This window comes from Podarcis pityusensis (genome assembly GCF_964106645.2).
Source record: "Podarcis pityusensis genome assembly, chromosome: 2".
Taxonomy (NCBI): domain Eukaryota; kingdom Metazoa; phylum Chordata; class Lepidosauria; order Squamata; family Lacertidae; genus Podarcis; species Podarcis pityusensis.
Window position 1 is genome coordinate 38,158,147 of NC_138029.1, and position 20,469 is coordinate 38,178,615.

General features: G+C 43.8%; 1 protein-coding gene across 1 annotated transcript; it reads left to right on the forward strand.

Moving 5' to 3' along the window:
- The first annotated feature begins 1,782 nt into the window (after positions 1–1,782).
- On the forward strand, positions 1,783–18,302 carry LOC308470488 (sulfhydryl oxidase 1-like). Its single transcript, XM_080993852.1, has 12 exons — positions 1,783–2,120; positions 3,687–3,787; positions 5,073–5,121; positions 6,130–6,235; positions 6,711–6,792; positions 7,678–7,823; positions 8,741–8,875; positions 10,057–10,186; positions 12,726–12,848; positions 14,162–14,306; positions 15,170–15,325; positions 16,869–18,302. The coding sequence occupies exons 1-12, from the start codon at positions 1,856–1,858 to the stop codon at positions 17,024–17,026; spliced, it is 1,596 nt and encodes a 531-aa protein (XP_080849978.1). The 5' UTR covers positions 1,783–1,855; the 3' UTR covers positions 17,027–18,302.
- The last annotated feature ends 2,167 nt before the right edge of the window (positions 18,303–20,469 follow it).

The window sequence follows — 20,469 nt, forward strand, 5'->3', positions numbered from 1 at the left end:
CAAGGATGGAGGAATAGGAATTACTATACAATGGTACCTCGGGTTAAGTACTTAATTTGTTCTGGAGGTTCGTTCTTAACCTGAAACTGTTCTTAACCTGAAGCACCACTTTAGCTAATGGGGCCTCCTGCTGCCGCCGCACTGCTGGAGCATGATTTCTGTTCTCATCCTGAAGCAAAGTTCTTAACCCGAGGTATTATTTCTGGGTTAACCCGAGGTATTATTTCTGGGTCTGTAACCTGAAGCGTATGTAACCTGAAGCGTATGTAACCCGAGGTATCACTGTATTGTTGAAAGCAGTCGTTTGTAATGGGAATCTGATAAGATAAAAGCAACATGCAGGCTGATGGAGCAACTCTTCCTTGTCAGCACCACAAGCAGGCATACAGCAGGACAGCCCCAAAGCTGCCCCACTGAGGTCCCCAGTGATGCCATACCCATACAATCTCCCAAGATGTTCAGTTGCTCTGCTGCAGTTCAGATGTTCAGTTGCTCTGTTTCCACACCAGTCACAGATTTGGAAGAAAAAGGAAGGCTTTGTGTGTGAGAGAGGTTTCAGATTCAGAGGGATGCTGATTTAACCCAACCCCCAGATCCTTCAGAAGATGAAAGTTCACATGAATTTGAAATATTATAATATGAGGCCGATCCCTATGGGGAGGAATAAGAGTCAGCGTAGGGGACAAGGCTATCAGTGGTTGTGTGTGAGAGAGGTGCCATGATAGCTATGTTGTACCTAGTGTTGGAGGCAGTATGCATATGAATGCTTATGAGAATCAACAAGTGGGGAATGTTTCTGGTGGTGGTGTTAATTATCATTAAGGATCGGGCAGGAGTATAGTAAAACAAAGAACTATAATCCAACAAGCTTTCTTTAACTCCTAACTCTCTCTGACTGTCCTGGTCACTAGCTCCTGATTCAATCAGTGCTGAAATACTTCAGGGGCTGGGCTGAAGCCAACGTTATGTGCCAACACAAGTTGCAAAAGCAGTCAGATAACTTGACTCTGAGTCAATTTGCATGTGCCAGAATCCTTTTTTTTTTTTTTTTTTACGGGAAACCATGAGAGAACATTGGCTCAGAATAAGTTACATCATCAATGGTTGGTAGTGGGTAATGACTGTGTTATAGTGCTCTGTTCAAAGGTTAGGGTTGATACAAATGACCAGCTTGCCACACGCTGTCCATATGCTGTCCGTATCCTGGGCATTTTTCTTTTCTCTTTACATGCTGTTTCCCACAATACAGGTGTTGTAGACTGGTAGCTCCTTCATTAGGTTGCACATCCTGTTTATTGCAATGTCCTGACTGTTGAACAGCATGCACCTGTGTCTCTTGTGTTGCTTAGGCCAACAGAATTGCATACTTCTTGCCATGGGCACAGCCAGGATTTTTGTTGGGGAGGGGGGAGGCCTTTTGTTAGGGGGGCAGAACTCAATTTGCTATGTATTTTTATTGATGGGGGAGCAGCTGTCCCTCCCTGCCCCCCCCAGCTACGTCCATGCTTCTTGCCCTTTGTCTCCAATAAGGTAATAGAACAACTTTACTTAGTTTCTCCTCCTCTCCCTCCCTTTAAGCGGGAAGCGGCGTCGCGCCGAGTTTGCTTTCGACGCCCTGGGCAAACAACGTCGGGGACACTGGCACAGAAGACCTCCAATTCCGGGACTGGATGGAGTCGCAGAGGGTCCCGCCCCATCGTGCGCCCTTCAAAGTCTGGAGGGTGGGCATGATGGAGGGGGGGGTCTGGGGGCGGGCCTGCTGGATTCCATTAAAAGCCCCTCGCTCTCCCCCGCTGCACACCCAGCAGTGTGCGCGCCTCTCTCCCTCCGAACGCCACAGATCTTGCTGCGCGTCATGCCGAGGCGTCTCCCCCGAGTCGGGCCAGGGCTGCCTGCTTGCCTGGTCCTCCTGGCCGCCACCTGCCTCTTCTCCCCGCCGTCGCAGGCCTGCGGCGTCTCTCGCTACGGGCCCCACGACCCCTTGGTGGAGCTGCAGCCGGACACGCTGCAAAGCCTCTTCTTTTCTCGCAGCGCCTGGGTTGTCCAGTTTTACGCGCGCTGGTCCGCTGCCTCCGCCGCCTTCGCCCCCACGTGGCGAGCGCTAGCCCAGGATATTAAGGGTAGGACAAGCCGGGTTAATTGTGCTGCCGGGACACCTGTCTCTCACACACCCCCTTCACCGTCAGATTTGGCGTTGGTGGCTGGGGAATGTGACGGAAGGACCCTCTGTGCATGTTCAGAGATTTTCTTGCTCTTGAACAGTCGCATTGCGCGAGGCTGCCCCTCCAACTTATTTAGAGAAAGCCCATGCTCAGAGAGAGCGGCTACTGCTGCATCTTAAGGGACAGCAGCCCGTGCATTCCCCCTTCTCTCCTCAACCCTCGAGACACCAGCCAGCTCTCTGCCTTTAGTTTAAGCTCCCTGACGCTCCCATGGTATTTCCCGCTTGAACCACCCTTTCTCTTTCTTCTTCCATTTGAGTAGGTGGTCTCTGAATGCCAGCAGACAATGGCCATGCCCACTTTGACAACCCCCTGCCCCATAGAACATGGGTTGGTGAGGCCCTTGAGGCAAAAAAGGTTAGATACCCCAGCTAATGGGGCGCGGGTGGCGCTGTGGGTTAAACCACAGAGCCTAAGACTTGCTGATCAGAAGGTCGGCGGTTCGAATCCTCGCAATGGGGTGAGCTCCCGTTGCTTGGTCCCTGCTGCTGCCAACCTAGCAGTTCGAAAGCACGTCAAAGTGCAAGTAGATAAATAGGTACCGCTCTGGCGGGAAGATAAACGGCGTTTCCGTGCACTGCTCTGGTTCGCCAGAAGCGGCTTAGTCATGCTGGCCACATGACCCGGAAGCTGTACGCCGGCTCCCTCGGCCAATAAAGCGAGATGAGCGCCGCGACCCCAGAGTCGGCCACGACTGGACCTAATGGTCAGGGGTCCCTTTACCTTTACCCCAGCTAATGCCTCTTATTTTGCACTGTACATCACCTTGTAAGGCATTGGAGACAACTCCTAGGGGCCGAGGGGTCTTTGCCACCCCAAATAAAATATTTGAGGGTGCTACACCCCCAAGTTGATGGTCATTCAAATGGTATGTGTGCACCATGTCTTAGGTTTGATACGCAGAGTGGGGCTTATCTCCCCTCCCCCCATTTTTAATTCAAATTGGCAGCACCCTTGATGTAGATGTCAGCCTTCATCTCTGCAAGTGCACGCACCCCTTCTTTACTCATTCTGTCTCCAAGGCCTTCTTTTTTAGGGGAAGAACTGTAGCTCAGCAGCTGAGGCCTTGGCATGCAGAAGGGCCTAGTTCAATCCCCAGAAACTCCAGGTATCAAGGGAGAGACCCCAGTCTGAAATCCTGGACAGCTGCTACCAGTCTGAGCAGGCGATACTGAGCTAGGTGGCCCAACGGTCTGACTGAGTAGAAGGCAGATTCTTATGTTTCTATGTTCTTTCTCTTTCACATTCCACCCTCTGGCCCTTTCATCCCCTTGTTCTTTGGAACACTCACTCTTTCCAATCTCCTTTCTTTGACTGTTGTGTGTTTGTGTGCTGTTGACACATTTATGTTTAAAAGCTGATGCGTTCATTGAGTGCTCTTAACTTTGCGTTCTATGATAGATTAAGCAGCCATCCCCTATTAAATCTTTTCCCCATCCTATATGGCTTTATCTGCCTTTTCAGACTGGAGACCTACTTTGAAGCTGGGCGTGATAGATTGCGGCAAGATGTGCAACGAGAAAATGTGTTCAGACTTTGAAGTCACCGCATACCCAACTGTGAAGGTAATGATAATGTGAAAATTTGGATGACGTAGTTTGATGAGATCCACCTGATTTTTGTTTTGTTTTGAGGGTGGGCAGGCATTCTTCTGTTTTAAATGTAGTATAAAGGTAAAGGGACCCCTGACCATTAGGTCCAGTCGTGGCCGACTCTGAGGTTACGGCGCTCATCTTGCTTTATTGGCCGAGGGAGCCGGCATACAGCTTCCGGGTCATGTGGCCAGCATGACTAAGCCGCTTCTGGCGAACCAGAGCAGTGCACAGAAACGCCGTTTACCTTCCCGCCGGAGCGGTACCTATTTATCTACTTGCACTTTGACATCCTTTTGAACTGCTAGGTTGGCAGGAGCAGGGACCGAGCAACAGGAGCTCACCCCATTGCGGGGATTTGAACTGCCAATCTTCCGATCAGCAAGCCCTAGGCTCTTTGGTTTAACCCACAGTGCCACCCATGTCCCTAAATGTAGTTTACAACACCATAATTACAATTCCAGTGTTACTGTACTGGCTTCCTCCTTTTTCATATCTCTGTATTTCCTTCAAAAGCTGTTGAAATCCTTATATGAGCAATAGTCTTAAATTGTAACAAAAGTTAATCACTTTGTGATTTTCATAATGTTAGCTCTGTTTCAGCCTATGGTGAAGTTCTGCCAACACTGTAAGGATGCCTTTTGTTTGATTTTCTTTTCCCCCCGTTACATTTTACAAAATGCAAATGTATTCATTTATACATCCACACCTTCCTGGGTCATTCATTTATTGCAGATAACCTTCTGCTGCACTCTGAAGACCAGAGGTCTAACTTATTTACTGGCAGCAGTAGCACCGGGTCCCACTGTCCCTATGCTTTCCATATGAAAGAGAGAACAGGTAGCAGTTGATCAAGGAGGAAGTGGTGTCACTGCTCTTCTTGGGTTCCTAGGGTCCTTGACACTACCATTCCCTGACCCTGGCCCTGTACATTCCTTATGGATGCGCAACATTCACAACTGCTATGTACGTATTGCATTATGCAGCAATAAAAAATAAAAAGCAATATAAGAAAAGAAGAGAGGAAGAAGATGAGGCCACCAGAGCAATCCAGTTAGTCAGCACCAGAAGAATCCAGCAGCACCAAAATGTTCAAAAAGGACTTCATCCTCCTTGCCAGATCTTCTAAACAGATGGGTGCAGTCCCCAACTTGCAAGCTTGTGCTTAGGCAGTATGGTGCCTACCCTACGTACTGTAGCAGACTTGAACATATGATGCCCAAAGCAAAACCTAACTCTCTGGTTTGTTTCCTTCCAGTTTTTAAAGCCATTCTCTACATATGCTGGCGATGGCATAAAGCTTGAAGGTATGTATCCTGAAATTGATTCTAAACCTCACATAATTATTTATTTGAATCTAGAGCTCTCACTGCTGAGGTGAGGGTCAGAGGTTAATTTGCTAGGCTGCGACTAGCTGGAGGGAGAACTGAGCTTCTTGCTCCCTCCTCCTCATTCTCCACCCAGATGAAACAGATGGTCATATGGAAGCCTTACAGAGCCATAGTTGTCCATGGTGGAGGGTGGTTATTCAGTGCAAATGGCTAGGACAGGCACAATATCTCTGGCCTTACCCACTTTTTCTCTTTTTGTGATGTTTCACATTTAGTGAGCAATTAAAAGAATAGCCTGCCACTCTTCTGATAATCAGCAGCTTGGAGTTCACACTCTTGTATAGGAATATATTAGCAAATTGGAAATTCATGCACACTGCACAAAAATTTATATATGTTAAGATGAGTCACGGGAATATATGTTCTGGTCCTGAAGGCAAGATGTAACTTGACTTCCTGATACGTGTTTTAGAATCAAAATAGGCACACACAACCTACAACCCAATACCCATAAAGAAGGTAAGATCAGAGTGGTTTCCAGACTATATTTTAGGGATGGTTTGTTTGTTTTTTAAAAAAAATCCAGCACTATTTTTCTCAGAGTTTCTGTTCCAAAGCAACCTTAAAACATGGCTGTGTACTCAAGCTTTTGGAAATTCTTAGTGTTTAGCTTGGGATTTTTAAAGATGGTGCTGTGCAGGGTTTGTTTTTTTACTTGGTGTGAATAGTGATTTTATTGTTTAATGGGTTTGTTTAAAAAATGTTCCTCGCCCTGAGATTTTGAGATGAAGATTAGGATATAAATATTTATAAATAAAGTTTAAAGGCCAAAGGGAAGCTCACATTCAAAATGTGTTAGAAATTGGATCTGGCTTGCAAGCAGCCTTTGCTGGCACATGGCATCTGTTTGTGAGTGGTGTTTGGGTTGGAAAATGCACAATGTCTGTCCTCAGAGTTATGATCAACCTTTTCCTCCCCTCATAGAAATTAAGGATGACCCTCAGAGCCTGAGGGAAGCCATAATCACCTTTGCAGAGAGTCATCTAACTAGTTGGTGGTCCCCTGACGCCCCACTGTTGGCTCCGCTCAGGTAACTATTTTAGGCATCTTTCAATCCATTTCTTCACAAAATATGTTAAGAAGTCAGATATTTAGTGTCATCGGTCCCATGCTATGGAATACTCTTCCAGCAGAAATTGGGCAAGCATATTTACTATTGGCAGATCTTTTATGCAGACAGTTGTTTACATTTCTTGATTAGCCAATCATTGGTGATGTGTTGTGTTTTATTGAATATCTGGTACACTGCCTTGATATTTTACACAGGTTGGCAGTATATAAATGCCTTTATACATAAATTTAAAAAACACATTCTAATTTTCTAATCTCCCACAGTGTCACATGTCAATATGCCAAATCCAGTTATGTCAAGGGATCAGTGCATGATTTATGCCCAGGAATAACTGTTGAGCTTTTGGGAGGACCAGTATTTGCATGAAAAGAATGTTCATGTGGGACTTTGTCCAAATTTTGTTTAACATGCTATTCTCTTTGTTATTTTACAGTACAACAGAATTTGTTGACTCCATTCAGGGAAGGAAGGTGGCCCTGATATTCGAGGGGGAGGACTCCTTTTTGGGCAGAGAGGTGAATTTTAATTGGTTGATTAAAAACAGGGTTGGACAGAGCAGATCTAGATCTGTGTGATTCACAGTAGATCAGCAAAGTTTTTGGACTCTGGGCAGTTCAACAATATCAGCAACAAGATGACCCCAAATTATACTGCTGGATGAAGAAAGATTAGGGTAACTGGGAATGAATTATGGAATTATGACCATGAGGTTTTTTAAGTTCTGATCCTCAAAATAAAAGAATTATGAGTCCAGAAATTTATCTCCAGTTGGTGGATCTCAAGGGTTTTGTGAAAAACAAAGTAAACCCCCTTATGCCTGAAGTCTGTGTACCAGGCTTGTAAATATGTTAGATTTGCATGTTGCATAACTCTGTAAATAAGTCACCAGCTAGAGACAAGTAACTTTTACTCACATTAATTGTAGGATTGTTGTAGGATTAAAATGCCTTCAGTTTCAATGAGAAGTTAAGAAACTTGCAGATTTACTTTACAAAGGCCACTTGGGTGGCATGCACACACACAAAAAGGGCAGCTGTAGATTAAGGTTCTTGCCTAAACTTCTACACATTGTAAGCCGTTAATACTTTTTATAGTTCTGTGTGGGGAAAGGTTAACTGCTCCATCTTGGGCTTTCTCTGTGAGAAAAGGGCATAGACACTGTCTTCTGCTGTTTCTGCCCTTCCACACCCTCAGCTGTTTGTAAAGGAACCATCGGAGGCATGCGCGTTACCCAGAGCGGCACCATCTTCAGGGAAGTAGGTACTAAGACTCTGTTGAGGTGCGGCAGAGATGATCTGATCACTTGGTAGACAACCATTAAGAGGAGGAAAGGTAGACGTTTGCTTGTGAATCTAAAAGAGCAACTCCATTCGTAATGCAATGTGCACTTCTGATCTTAGGTCATATTGGACATGGCCCAGTATGAAAACATTGTTGTGAGGAGAGTCTTGAAGAGCAATGCGGAGCTAGTGACTAGATGCAAGGTCACCACCTTCCCTTCTGGCTTCCTGTATTCAAGCAAAGGCTCTTGCACACCCATCCCCCTGTGAGTTGCTGCTGATATCCATAATCGACATACATATATGAGCTTCTTTTGCATAACAGTGTTCATGGTGCTTGTGTATATGATTTATAAGCTACATTCCTTTAAACCCCCATTGAGCAATTACTTATGTCTTCCTATTACACAGCCTGCGATAGTATCCCTGCGAACTCTGGGAATTGTTGATTTGTGAAGAGAATAGGGGTCTCCAATGACTCTCTGCACTATTCACAAACTACAGCTCCCAGGATTCTTTTGGGGGGCAGTTTTAAATGGTATAATACTGTTTTAAATGCATAGTGCAGAAGGGGCCTGTGTGTCTTGAGTTCTAAACTAAAAGATCCTAAATTCCATCATCTGAAGGAACTCAGTGGCCACTAAAGTTCAGCCACTAAAATCAATGATGTGCATCAGGAATTTTTTGAGGGGAAATACATGGTCCATATCATACTGCATATGCTGAATTGCATGTCAAATTGCAACCTGACAGGATCTGCTCTAGCCCTATAATTCTGCACAATTCGGTTTTTAGATAATGGGTGGTATACCTCATTCTGGGAGCAGATTTGGACTTCTTTAACACAAAATCTTTTTTGGCAGTGGTGCTGGAGATGTGCAGCTGGGTGCATAGGTGCATGTTGATGCTACGCAATGGAGTGCCCTGCACTGTTTCTCTCTTGCATACCTTGAATGGGGTTGAACAGCTTTTATGACAGCTGAACTGAAGAGGCTGCATGAAATGGGTTAGGACAAGGATAGCCCACATGGTGACCTGCAGTTGCATTTGGAGTCCAGCCCCCATCAGCCTCAGCCAGCATGGCACATGGCGTTGTAGCAAAGGGAGACCTCCTGCATCAGAAGGTCAGAATTGCCCGCCGTCTTAGAGTAGAGTCTCCTCTCATATTTTACTTCCATCACAGGGCAAACAATTCAAGATCCTTCTACACAGACTTCCTGCGGACACTACCTGGGGTCCAGAGAGAAATCATTTACACTTCTAAGCCACCAATAGCAGAAACAAAGGCTACCCCTGACTCCTGGGAGGTAGCAGACAGGTAAGAAGCAAGAGCCATTTTAGTAGCCTCCCCTTTCTTCTGTTCTCACTGCATTTATGTAACACTGGTCATCCTTGACACTTGGTGAGCATTCAGTAGCTGATCAGGCACAGCTTTGGGAGCAGAAGGGAAGAAGGCCTGTCTGAGCTCAACAAACCACATGGCAAGGTATTATGGATAAGGAGGGGCCATCAGGCAAAGGGACCATCTCTATAGCTATCTATACCTATCTATATCTATAGCTATCTATATCCAGCGATATCACAATGCTCAAGGCAAGTGGTATGCTTAGCAGTGACTGAATATCAGAATTTTGATGCAAAATGAATGAGGGCACAGGATGCTCTAGAGAAGCAACCTTTCACATAAAACTGTTCCTGGACTGAACCACTTTAGAGTACGTAGGAGAATGCAAGATTGAAAGCACCTTCATATAAATAATAAATAGAGAATTAGCGCTCAGGGGAGAGGGTTCTAGTCCTGCCTTCTCTTTTCTCTCCTGCAACGGGCTAACATGTGTGGCCTTGTGACACTTGGCAAAGACTGCAGATGACTCTGTAAGTCCCTGAGCAGCAACCTGAATTGTGGTCCAGGTGGTGCCAAGGTGGGCCCTGATTTGGTTCTTCAGAAGCCAGTTCCTGATTCCTGCAGGGTAGATCAGGAGTAGTATAGATTTCTAGGTAACTTCAAATAGATGGGCAAGGACTTCTGACTCGCAGCAGCAAAACCCAAATGCTCTCTTTACCATAAATGATGCTACGGAAATAGAAAAAAAGCTTAAGGAAACCAGGAATGGATTGTTCTGTGGAAGGACTGTGAACTCCATTCTAGGCATACCTAGGCTCCCTTGTGCCCTTGGCAAGGAGCTGCATTGGCGCCCCATCCCCTGTCCCTTGCTAAATGAGCCAAGACAGAGTGGAGAGGTGCAATTTTTGCATCTCCCTAGGCCTGTGCCCTTAGCAGGGGCCAACCTAGTCAACCCCTAGGTACGCCTCTGGCTCTGGTGCTCAAAAATCCAAATTCCAGGCCTAAAAATTCCTTAGGGTGTCTTTTGCACTAGGCTCCAGTTGGTTCATCTCTGGTAAAAACACAGATGACCCCTGAAGTCTGCCCTCTTTTGATATAGATGATATGGCTGCTTCAATGATGAGGTTATCTTCCCACCCTCTTATCTGTCACAGGACACAGCTGTGCATGGCTGACCTGGAGTATGCCGTGCTTTGCAGCCTGCACAGAATTGAAGTAAGTTTAGCCAACTTCACTGAAGAGAGGCTCTCTGCATTGAAGCACTATGTGCATATACTGGCCAAGGTAAGTTTTCTACATACGGTATATCCAGGCTTCTCTGTTGTTGGTATAGTAGCGACTCCGTTTTTGAACGTTTTGCGAGATCTTTTAATTTTCTTTTGGACTCTCTCATGTTCAAAAGTTCTCTGTGAGCGATTACTTGGTTCTTTGGGGCAGTAAATAAAAACTATGCTTGTCACATTTTATTTTATTTTTAAGCTATGTTTTGAGGAGGAAAACAGTTCCTGAAGTAGGCTGGTGGTGGCTTTTAGACATGGTCAAGTTAAAAACTTAACTGTGTAAGATTGTTCTTTTGCATTCCTGCATAATTTTGGCCTAGCCTTGTGATATTCCCTTAGCTAAAGGCAGATTTGCTTGAGAGGGGAAGTGGCTTTTATGTTTGAAGCTCTGCAGTGGATGGCATCAGCAAGCAAACTTTTCCTAGGGTTGCTCTACACACAATTAAAACAAGCCAGTCTCCCCGCTTCCTCTCCATCTGTTGTCCCACTCAGCCCATCCCCTGGTCAACCTGTCATTTCTTCAGTTACCTTTCCCTCTTTCTTCCCTTCTCTCTCTCTCTCTCTCTCTCTCTCTCTCTCTCTCTCTCTCTCTCTGTCTTTCTGTCTGCCTGTTAGCAACCACATGCAGAATATAAACGTCATAAATCTATCAGAGTTCCATCTCAGACTCTGAGCTTCCTACTTGGAAAAAAAAATCCAATTTTGAGAGTTTGTACCTGAAGTTGGATGTAAGGCTTTGAAGGAAGACATAGTGTGAATAGTAGAATGGTTCCTGCATACAATCTAGCAGTGGGGTTCCTCCCCCCTGCAAAAAAAAATTAGTACTAGGAAGAGAATACAAAAGAACTATGGGAGTTTGGGCTAGACTAGAGAACAGTTTCCTGCTTGGTATGCTACTTAGACTGTTTGAAATGTGAGTCAGCATTCTAGAGGGAAGGCCTTAAACTACCTCCTCTGAAACAACGTGGTTTGATTAAAGGGAAGAGTTGTTGGGAACTTTAGAAGGGATTGTGAGCCTGTTCCTGGTTGTGGGCTGAGATCACAGAGCTGTTGACTGAGTTGCCTGAAAAAAAATCACTAGGCTAAGAAATGGATTGCTGCTCTTCAGAGAAGGCTCCGTGAGCTCCTAATCCATTTTGAGCATGCTGAGCTTGCAAATCTGAGCAAATTAACCTGCAGAGAGAAGGAGAGACAACAGAGGAAGAATAGTTCAGGTGGAGGTGTCTGTCTGCTGAACTACTGAAGAGAAAGCTGCATCGTGACACTGGAGTGGTTTTAACACTCTGTATTGTATCCTCATGCTGTGATGGCAAGCCATGTTTCAGATTGATTGATCTACTTAGAGGCTTTGAGCATCCAAGCTACTGAGCAACTGCCTGAATTACTGCAGCTGCTCACTTGCAAGAAACAGGAGCCAGAGACACCTGGAGGGAAAGAAAGGGTCCCTACTGCTGTAATGTAATTCTTCTTTGCTTAATGTGATGAATTAAACATATGGTTGATGCTATGCATCTGGTGTGTGGGTTGCATGGCAAGGTGCCTGATTAAAAAAAACAACAACAGGGGTGGTGAGAATAACCCCTTGCAATGTATGAACCCAGTCTTTGGGTAAAGCATGGAAGAGAGGACTGAATCTCTGGTTTTATTGTCTACCTTGCTTTGCCTGAGCAGACAGAGGTGCTCTTGGACCTCGTGTTGGAGATATCCAACTTTTGGTGCCAGGAGAGTCTTAACAGGAGTGAGGAAGGGCCATAGCTTAGTGCTAGAGCATCTGCTTTGCATGCAAAAGGCTCCAGGTTCAATCCCCAGCAACATTTATTTATTTAATAAATAATGGTGGGGGCATGACACTTTCAGCACCATGGACCACTGTATCATCCTGGGTTACCTCAGGTACCAGTGCCTTGTGTTTCTACCTGGAAAGTAGATTCCAAAAGGTGGTATTGGTGGAATAGTTAAATCCAAGGATTTAATCAGCTTTCTGAGAATAGCAGCTCAAGACGACTGATTGCTTAACCTTGGCTCCTTTGTAGCGGGATTCCTGGTTCATACAATGTGTCAAGCTGACATCCATTTAAAGTTAAATTGTGCCTTTGATCTCCTAGTACATACACCTACCTGGGTACAAGGGGAGTTTGGGGTTTGGAAAGAAAGAAAAACTAAGATTCTCAAGTACCTGAACTCTGTGTCCAGCCAAATTCTCCCTTGAGTGCAAGTGCTTTGGAACTTCCAATTTGCTCTCTCATGCCCCTCCCCAGTCTGCCCTAGTGGGTTGGTAGAACCCCGAGAGCACATTGTAGGGGCAGGGGGCAAAGAGAGGAAGTCAAATTTTGCAGGTTGACATCCTTGCTCTTTGGGGATGACTTGGTGGTGTACAACACAGTATTTTGTTTTTACATAACCCTGCAGTATGTACACAGCGCAGTGAATAGCCGACAGAGCTACACCCACCCACCTACACAACACTTTTCATTCAGTTCCATCACAGGTAGACGTTTACTGGGCTCCTCTTGTTAATCTTGTTTCCTATTGCTTTGTTTCAGTATTTTCCTGAGCGCTCTGCGGTCCACAACTACCTTCACAAACTGGAAGTGTGGCAGGAGTCCAACTTGTCGATAAATATTTCGCGGGATGAATGGATAGAAGATCTAAAGGCTGCAAAAGAGGTACATGAACTAAACAAGGAGATTCTTTCTAGCCAAGATGTGTCTATGGCATCTCTTCCCCCAACCCCCATTTTCCAGAATTTCTAACTGAGTAGCTTTTAAACGTTTATCTTCAGAGAACTTTCCCCACACCACCATGTGCCAAGAAACTTCTATATCTTTGCTGTGGAATGTCCTCTGCAAGGTACAGGGGTTCTTGGGGGAATGTTCAGTGGCAGCAGAAGCCTGTTTTGGACACATCTCCCATCTCAGCCAGCATAGTCAATCATTAGGGATGATGGAAGTTGTAGTTGAAGGCACCACATTGGCTTCACATTCATGTGTGTCAGGTCCTGACCATCACTGAGACCATCACTGCCTGGACTGAGAGAAACACAGATTGTACCCAAAGAATATCTTCATAGACTTAGCTCATTCTAGTTGAGAAATATGTGGAGAGCTGTTCAATCTTCTTCTTATTTTTTATTCAGCTTACTTATATACACAAACAAAAATAAAAACCAGAGAAAATTGTTGTGGTGCCAAAATATAAGGGATGGAAATTATATCCTGTGGGATGTGTGGGAAATTGCAGAGGCTAAAATAATTACACACAAAGTTTGATGAATGAGAGAAATAGAGAAACTAGGAGATTTTATCTGAATTAGAATGATATGCATTCTGTGCCCTGCCCCATCACGTCTTCGACAGCTGCAAAAATGTGGAAATGACAAGAAAAAGAACAATAATATAAAATTAGGCAGTGAAAATACCTACTTTCTCATACCTACTCCTGTAATTGAATTGTTGCTTTTGGTTGTGTGCATAGTCTTTTCCCCTCCCACAGGTTACCTTGTAAATTAAAAAGAAGGAATATAGATACAATTTAGCTACAAATATTATAAATGAGATTTTTCACTTTAAAGAACACACACAGACACACACACACACACAGAGAGAGAGAGAGAGAGAGAGAGAGCGCTTTATGCCCATGAACCACAAGTTAAGTGATCAACAGTGGCATTTATAATTTCTTTCCTTTTCGTTTTGATGCTTCAACAAGAAATGCTCAGTCGACATGATATATTGGAAGGCAGAAGAAAGGGCTAATGTTATGCATATTCTTTCCTTCTTCTTTCTATTCTCTTCAGGATATTTTTCTTTTTTGTGTCAGATTTCTTGACTCAACAATAAAAGCAAGAAAAAACAATGTGCCAAGTCACACACACACACACACACACACACACACACACACACACAGGGAAGATGAGGAGTGATGACAAAGCTCACCCTCCACTACTATTACATTAAAAGAGCTTCCTCATGCTTTTCAGGGTCTGAATGCCAGCTTTCCAGAGACTCCAGACTGTGTGGGATGTCAAGGAAACATACCCGGGTTCGAAAGTTATTTATGCTCTCTCCAGATTATCTTCCACCTGCTGGCAGTGCAGGAAGCACTGAAAAGCGATGGGGCAAACTGTAAGCAAAGTTCCTTCTGTTTGGTTATCCATACTGAAGCTCTAGCTAACCTCCAGGTACTGTTTGAGCTATGGCAGCAAAGAGTGGCAAACCTGCAGCCTGTAGGGCAGATCAGACTCACAGAGCCACTCCTAGTGGCCCACCAACCCTCTACCAAAATTGGGGACGAGGAAAGCCTTCTTCTTATCTTGAAAAGGGGCCTCTGGTACTGTGCCATTGCAACAAGGGGGGAAGGGGATCTGCCAGACACATGGCCTCCCCTCAGCCGTATTATTGCTTACCCAGAGGGGGAGGAAGGAGGTGGCAGAGAGGTCAGTGTGGTGTGGGCACAGCAGAGGGAGCGTCTAATGGGCTTCTGCTGCTGCACTCCTACTGCACCAGGCTCCTGTTGCCTTGTCCCTCCAGGTAAGCTCATGGGTGAAGGGAGACCAGGTGCATGGCTCTGCCTCTTTTCCCTTCAGCCTAACAGAAATATTGTCCAGAATGGCAGGTAGGGAAAAGGTTCTGCACTCATTTCCCTTGTGCTTCCCTCAGCTACAAAAAGTAGTGTTTGGCAGTGTGGTGTGGACAATGCAGAAGTGAATTGATACAGAAATGAAGTATGTAACTGCTGAAGTCAACCATTGCTGTTCAGAAGTAGAGGTGGAAACGCACTTGCCACACATCTTGTTGCTGTTCTTATCTGCGGTGGCTGCAAAGTATTTGTCCTTGAGGAAAGAAAAGAGTCTGTTTCTGAATTCACCTTGCGAGGCCTAAGATGTTTTGTATGTGTGGACAAGCCAATTTCCTCCACCACCACCTTACTGATCTGTGATTCTCATGGTGACATCCTTGCCCTTTCTCTCGGTTCTGCCTTCCCTTAGCATCATCAGAAGTCTTTCCTGCAGCAAGAGAATTCATGACGAACTTCTATTTTTACTCACCGGCTGCAAAGCGCTTTGCAAGTTTGCCAGCAGAATTCCTCACCGAAGTGAAGGACCAAGAGGAGGCTATTTTTCAGCTGTGGTCAACCTTTACAGGTATGCCAGGCACCTCTGTTGTTTTCATTTCAGCAGCAGTTGATATACCTGTTGAACTCAGGCTTTGGGGTTTTCTTTTTAGTGACTGTTTACAACATTCTCCTTTGTTTATCTGTTTTAGTTGCCTCCATCTGCCTCTGTTGCTTTGTTTTTAATATAATTACATACTGGACTTATTTAATAACAAAAAAATAGTCTCTAGAGGTTGTAGCCAATGTTAATTCTACTCAGAGTAGACCCATTGAAATTAATGGACCTAAGTTAATCATGTCCTTGAATAAAGGAGGGAGAAAGTAAAAGAAGGGCAAGATCTTGAGTCACAGGTTTTATTGCTGCTGTCAGCATCTGTAGCTTCTGGAGAAACTGAGATCTTGGAAAGATAAACTAGAAAGGAGACGTATAAAGAACTGCTGAAAATATGAACCTGCACCAATGCAGCTCTTCATAGAAACATAAACTTTCCATAGTTAAGATGTGTTCTAAGATATTAAATGTTCTTAACAACAGAGTCATCTTGATAATTAATCATTATTGACTCTCTGTTTGAAACAGTTACAAAATCTGACTGAAAAATGTGTATGTTTGGAGCAAAAGTCTTTGCCCATGTCTATTCTTCCTGGTTTCCTGTCTTCTCTTATAGCAACTCTTTCAGATTTTCCTTTAAGACTTTATCTCTCCTGTAATTTATTCAGGTACTTTGGCATATCATTGATGTCCTTTATGTTTGCAACAACTTGTTATGTATATATTCTTTAGATAGAAGGGTTATCCAAGAATACCCTACTTAAATTTCTCTCAGAATTTAATAGGTTTATTTTTTGCCTTGTTTTTACAGTCTAGACTAGAGTTTTGTACACACTGTACAGAACTGCACTGCAAACCAGTTAAAATCTGAGTGTTGGCAGCTATCATTCTATTTACATAATTCTCTCTCTCTTCAAAATCAGATTTCTTCAAACTTTGTAAACTATGTCTCTGACTTGTGGCCCACCAGATGTGGACTAGAACTTGCATCATCCCTGGCTATTGTCTGTGCACACCAGGGCTGATGGGAAGTGGAATCCAACAACATGTGGAGGGTCACAGGTTCCACATCACTATTTTTTTTAAAAAAAGGAAAGCAAACTCTTACATTTGAAGAATACCACTCATCCACATTGTACAGGGGTGTCCAAACTTTTTTCAAAGAGAGCAAGATGGTGTTTCCTGCTTGGCAGGGGGTTGGACTCGAAGGCCCTTGTGGTCTCTTCCAACTCTATGATTTTATGATTCTAAGATTTGATGATGTGAACATACATGAGGGCCACCCAAAGTTGTTGAGCTTTTTTGTGGATTGATGTTGTTGTTGTTGTTGAGTTTTTTGGGATTTGACAAAGCAGCTTGCACCCCCCGGCCAGACTTTAGGCATGCCTAACATAGTATTACAAACAGCAGCTGGTGTGGAAGACAATTTAGTTTCAACCAGTTTCAACTACATAAGAATGTCCTTTTGTGCTTTGTGGTGGTAATATATTGAACTTCACTTTTGCTTTACATTGCATAGGTGCTGAAAGCAAGGACAGCGAAATTCCCAGGACCCTGTGGCCACCCCAAGACTTGTGTCCATCATGCAGTGAAATTGTAAATGAGAAAATTATGTGGAAAAAGGCAGCTGTTTTGAACTTCCTTAAGAAACATTTCTCAATGGACAACATTTCCTAGGGCTTCCCAAACCAACTCCACAATGCTGCCTTCAAACCAAAACCACACAAAAACAAATTTACTCACACATTAACCATCCAAAGAAACAGGATACATATTGCTTGATTCCCTAAATAATAGAATGCCCTGACTACTGCACTTTTGGACTGCTGCTTTTACCTGAGCAAGGCAGCAAAAATAAGCAAACCTTCACAGAAGATCATCAAGAGCTGCTGAGGCTTTTGAGTTTGTGTGCAGCTACCTTGTGTGGCTGGTGAGCAACTAAACTGCATGCTGAAATATTTGCATAAGCAGTTCAGTAGCCTCAGGTTGTGAGCTCCCTGTGTCCATCTAGGACAGACCTTCACAACATGTAAGCATGTGTGTGCTTAGCCTTTGCATATCTATACAAAAGTATAAACTGTCAAGTGAGAAGTTGGCCACTTACTTCCACATGAACCTGCCCAGTGGTGAATAAAATATTCTGACGTTAATTGATGGGCATCTCTGTCATCTGAGATCCATTAGGTTCTGGTGATCAAGGAAACAGCCTTTTTACTTATGCTGACACCACAGGCTAGAGAGAGTTCTTAAATTTTATAGTCTTTCCTTGGGAGCAGTTAGCTGGAAGCATTCTGATCACATATGGAGACATTTTATAGTCCTCCTCCAAGAATCAGAGGGCAAAATATAACAACAACAACAACAACAACAACAACAACAACAACAACAACAACAACAGTAATAGTATTTTTTTTATTTGTATGCTGCCCATCTGACTGGGTTGCCCCAGCCACTCTGGGCGGCTCCCAACAGAATATTAAAAACACAATAAAATATCAAACATTAAAACCTTTCTTAAACAAGGCTGCTTTCAGGTGTCTTCTAAAAGTCAGATAGTTGTTTATTTCCATGGCATCTGATGGGGGGCTATTCTACAGGGTAGGTGCCACTACCAAGAAGGCCCTCTGCCTGGTTTTTGTATATGTAGTTTTTGTATGTATGTTATTGTGGCCAATTGGGGAGCAGGAGCAAAATGGTATTTTTGAAATATTCATTGGACAGAGAACACTGTAATTGGGGAAAAGTTGTTTTTTAAAAGAGTTGCATCCTGTCACTTTCTTGGCTCTGTTAGTTTGTTTGTTTTCCCTCTGAAAAGATCATGACCAGCCCTATAAAAATTAAGTATTATTTTGCAGACCCACACACCCAACATTTTTTTCTTCCATGGCTATTTTTCTATAATTTACTGAAAAGGCACTTGACAATAGAATTCATTAAAAAGAGCATCAACACATCTGCAGTATCCTTTGTGCTTTTAAATCTGAAACTAGGGTTTTGTATTCACAGCCAACCAATGACCCCTGTCTGCCAAGGGCAGTCAGCGCACACTCTCCAATGAATTGTTCAGTTCCCATTATCCAAGGATTCAAGAGGCTTTTGGGGGCAGGGGGTTTAAAGACTAAAAGAGCTCAAGAAGGATCCTGATAGTTGATGTAAATAGAAAAAAAAAATGTGTTTGTGTGAGTGGGATATTAGACTCCTGAGATCTGAAAAGAAGGCATGATGTCAAATATTTGAAAAGTAGACAGACTCTGCGTTCCCCTTTACAAGTAAATCTCAGCATTAGGGGAGCATTGTTAATAAGCAGGAAAGTTCATATCCTTTGGCACGGGACAAATTAGAAAGACACTCTGCTTGGAGACAAAAAAAAAGCCTCTTTAATGATGATATTTCTACTACAAGCTCTGGTCAGGATAGTGTAAAAATATTCTGTGCAAAAATACTCACTGCTTCAAGAAAAAATTCCCTCTCCAAATTCTTGTTTCCATAGTAGTGCTGTATTGTATAATCAATAGCACAATAAACAAAAAAATTAAGTAGATTGATTGGGGAGGGCGTTTTAAATCCATAGTGGCAAATTTTCATAAATTGGACTTTCGGCCATTGAAACAACTACAATGGACAACTGGCCATTTTGGGCTAATAGGTTTTGTATCCTACGAAATCCTACCTGCAGTGGACCCACTGAAATTAAGTCCATTAAGTTAACCATTAATTTCTATTGAGTCTAATCTGAATAGGACCAAAGTTGGATACAACCTTAGGTGCCCTCTAGCATTTTGTTAGCCATGAAGAGAAGATTGAGATAATGTATAGATCACTATATCCTGAGAAAGGGGGCTTTTCAAAAGTCTGCTTCCATGCTGTCCCGTCTCTGCAGCACTGTCATCCTTCACTCACTCTTAATGGAGAACCCAGTTCCTCAAACGTCTGTGGTTTTGGTACTGTCCTCCCCATGTTGTTGTTGTTTTAGAACTGATTCATGGTTGCTATGCAATTGAAGCATCAGCCTGTCCAATGTAGGCTGGCCAAGTGCTGCTGATACATCTGACATTGGCATTTAAGCTGATGCCTTTCTGTATCATTGAAGCTGCCATCTTCTGGTTGTCTTGCCATCATATCTTCTGCAAAGGGGTTCCTGACATAGCTTAGTGGTAGAACATCTGCATGGTTCAATCCCTGGCATCTCTAGGTAGGACTGAGAGGTAACGCTATGTGAAATCCTGGAGAAAACCAGCAGCAGCCTGTGTAGATTATATTGAGCGAGATTGACCAATTGCCTGGCTTTGAATAAGGCATCTTCCCTTGTTGCTATATTACTCTGAAACAATGGGAATGGAGCTGTAGGGTGATTTTTAAGCAAGGAAGGAAGGAAACCAAGTAACTAGAACCAACCACTGCAATTTCTGCTAACACATAAAACTGATCTTCTATTTCACAATATCAGTTTCATATACAGTGGTACCTCGGGTTACATATGCTTCAGGTTACATACGCTTCAGGTTACAGACTCCGCTAACCCAGAAATAGTGCTTCAGGTTAAGAACTTTGCTTCAGGATAAGAACAGAAATCGTGCTCCGGCGGCGCGGCGGCAGCAGGAGGCCCCATTAGCTAAAGTGGTGCTTCAGGTTAAGAACAGTTTCAGGTTAAGAACGGACCTCCGGAACGAATTAAGTACTTAACCAGAGGTTCCACTGTAGTTTGAAACGCACATGTGGACACAGAAACACGTTTTACCCCTCCTAATACTAAAAAAAAGGTCTCTGCTATGTGCTAAGGACTCAGAAATCCTAACAGGTCTGAGAATGGTTTCTAGTGGTTAGGCAAGGAAGGTGCTTGGAGACCCCCTTTTCCTCTTTTTAGCAACACTCCGCAGTTTATTACATCCAGAACATAAGATCAGGTGAGATGCATTCAGCTCAAAAGAGGGCAGTGTAGCAATCATGATGTCGCATTCCTTTCCCCTTCCCCTTGATAGTCATTACAATGGCATGGGAATGAGGAAAACAATGCAGAGTCCTAATTTAGTTTGACTGACACCAGAAGCCACCTGGTCCCCGAGAAAATCTGTCTACAACCATCTTCCAAATGCCAACAGCAGCAATGACAAGTTCGCTCC

Bases quoted from the DNA above. Each gene is read 5' to 3' on its own strand.
- LOC308470488 (XM_080993852.1), top strand. From the start codon at position 1,856: ATGCCGAGGCGTCTCCCCCGAGTCGGGCCAGGGCTGCCTGCTTGCCTG. The intron at 3,788-5,072 runs GTAATGATAATG...GTTTCCTTCCAG, and splicing joins CCGCATACCCAACTGTGAAG to TTTTTAAAGCCATTCTCTAC. The intron at 5,122-6,129 runs GTATGTATCCTG...CTCCCCTCATAG, and splicing joins CGATGGCATAAAGCTTGAAG to AAATTAAGGATGACCCTCAG.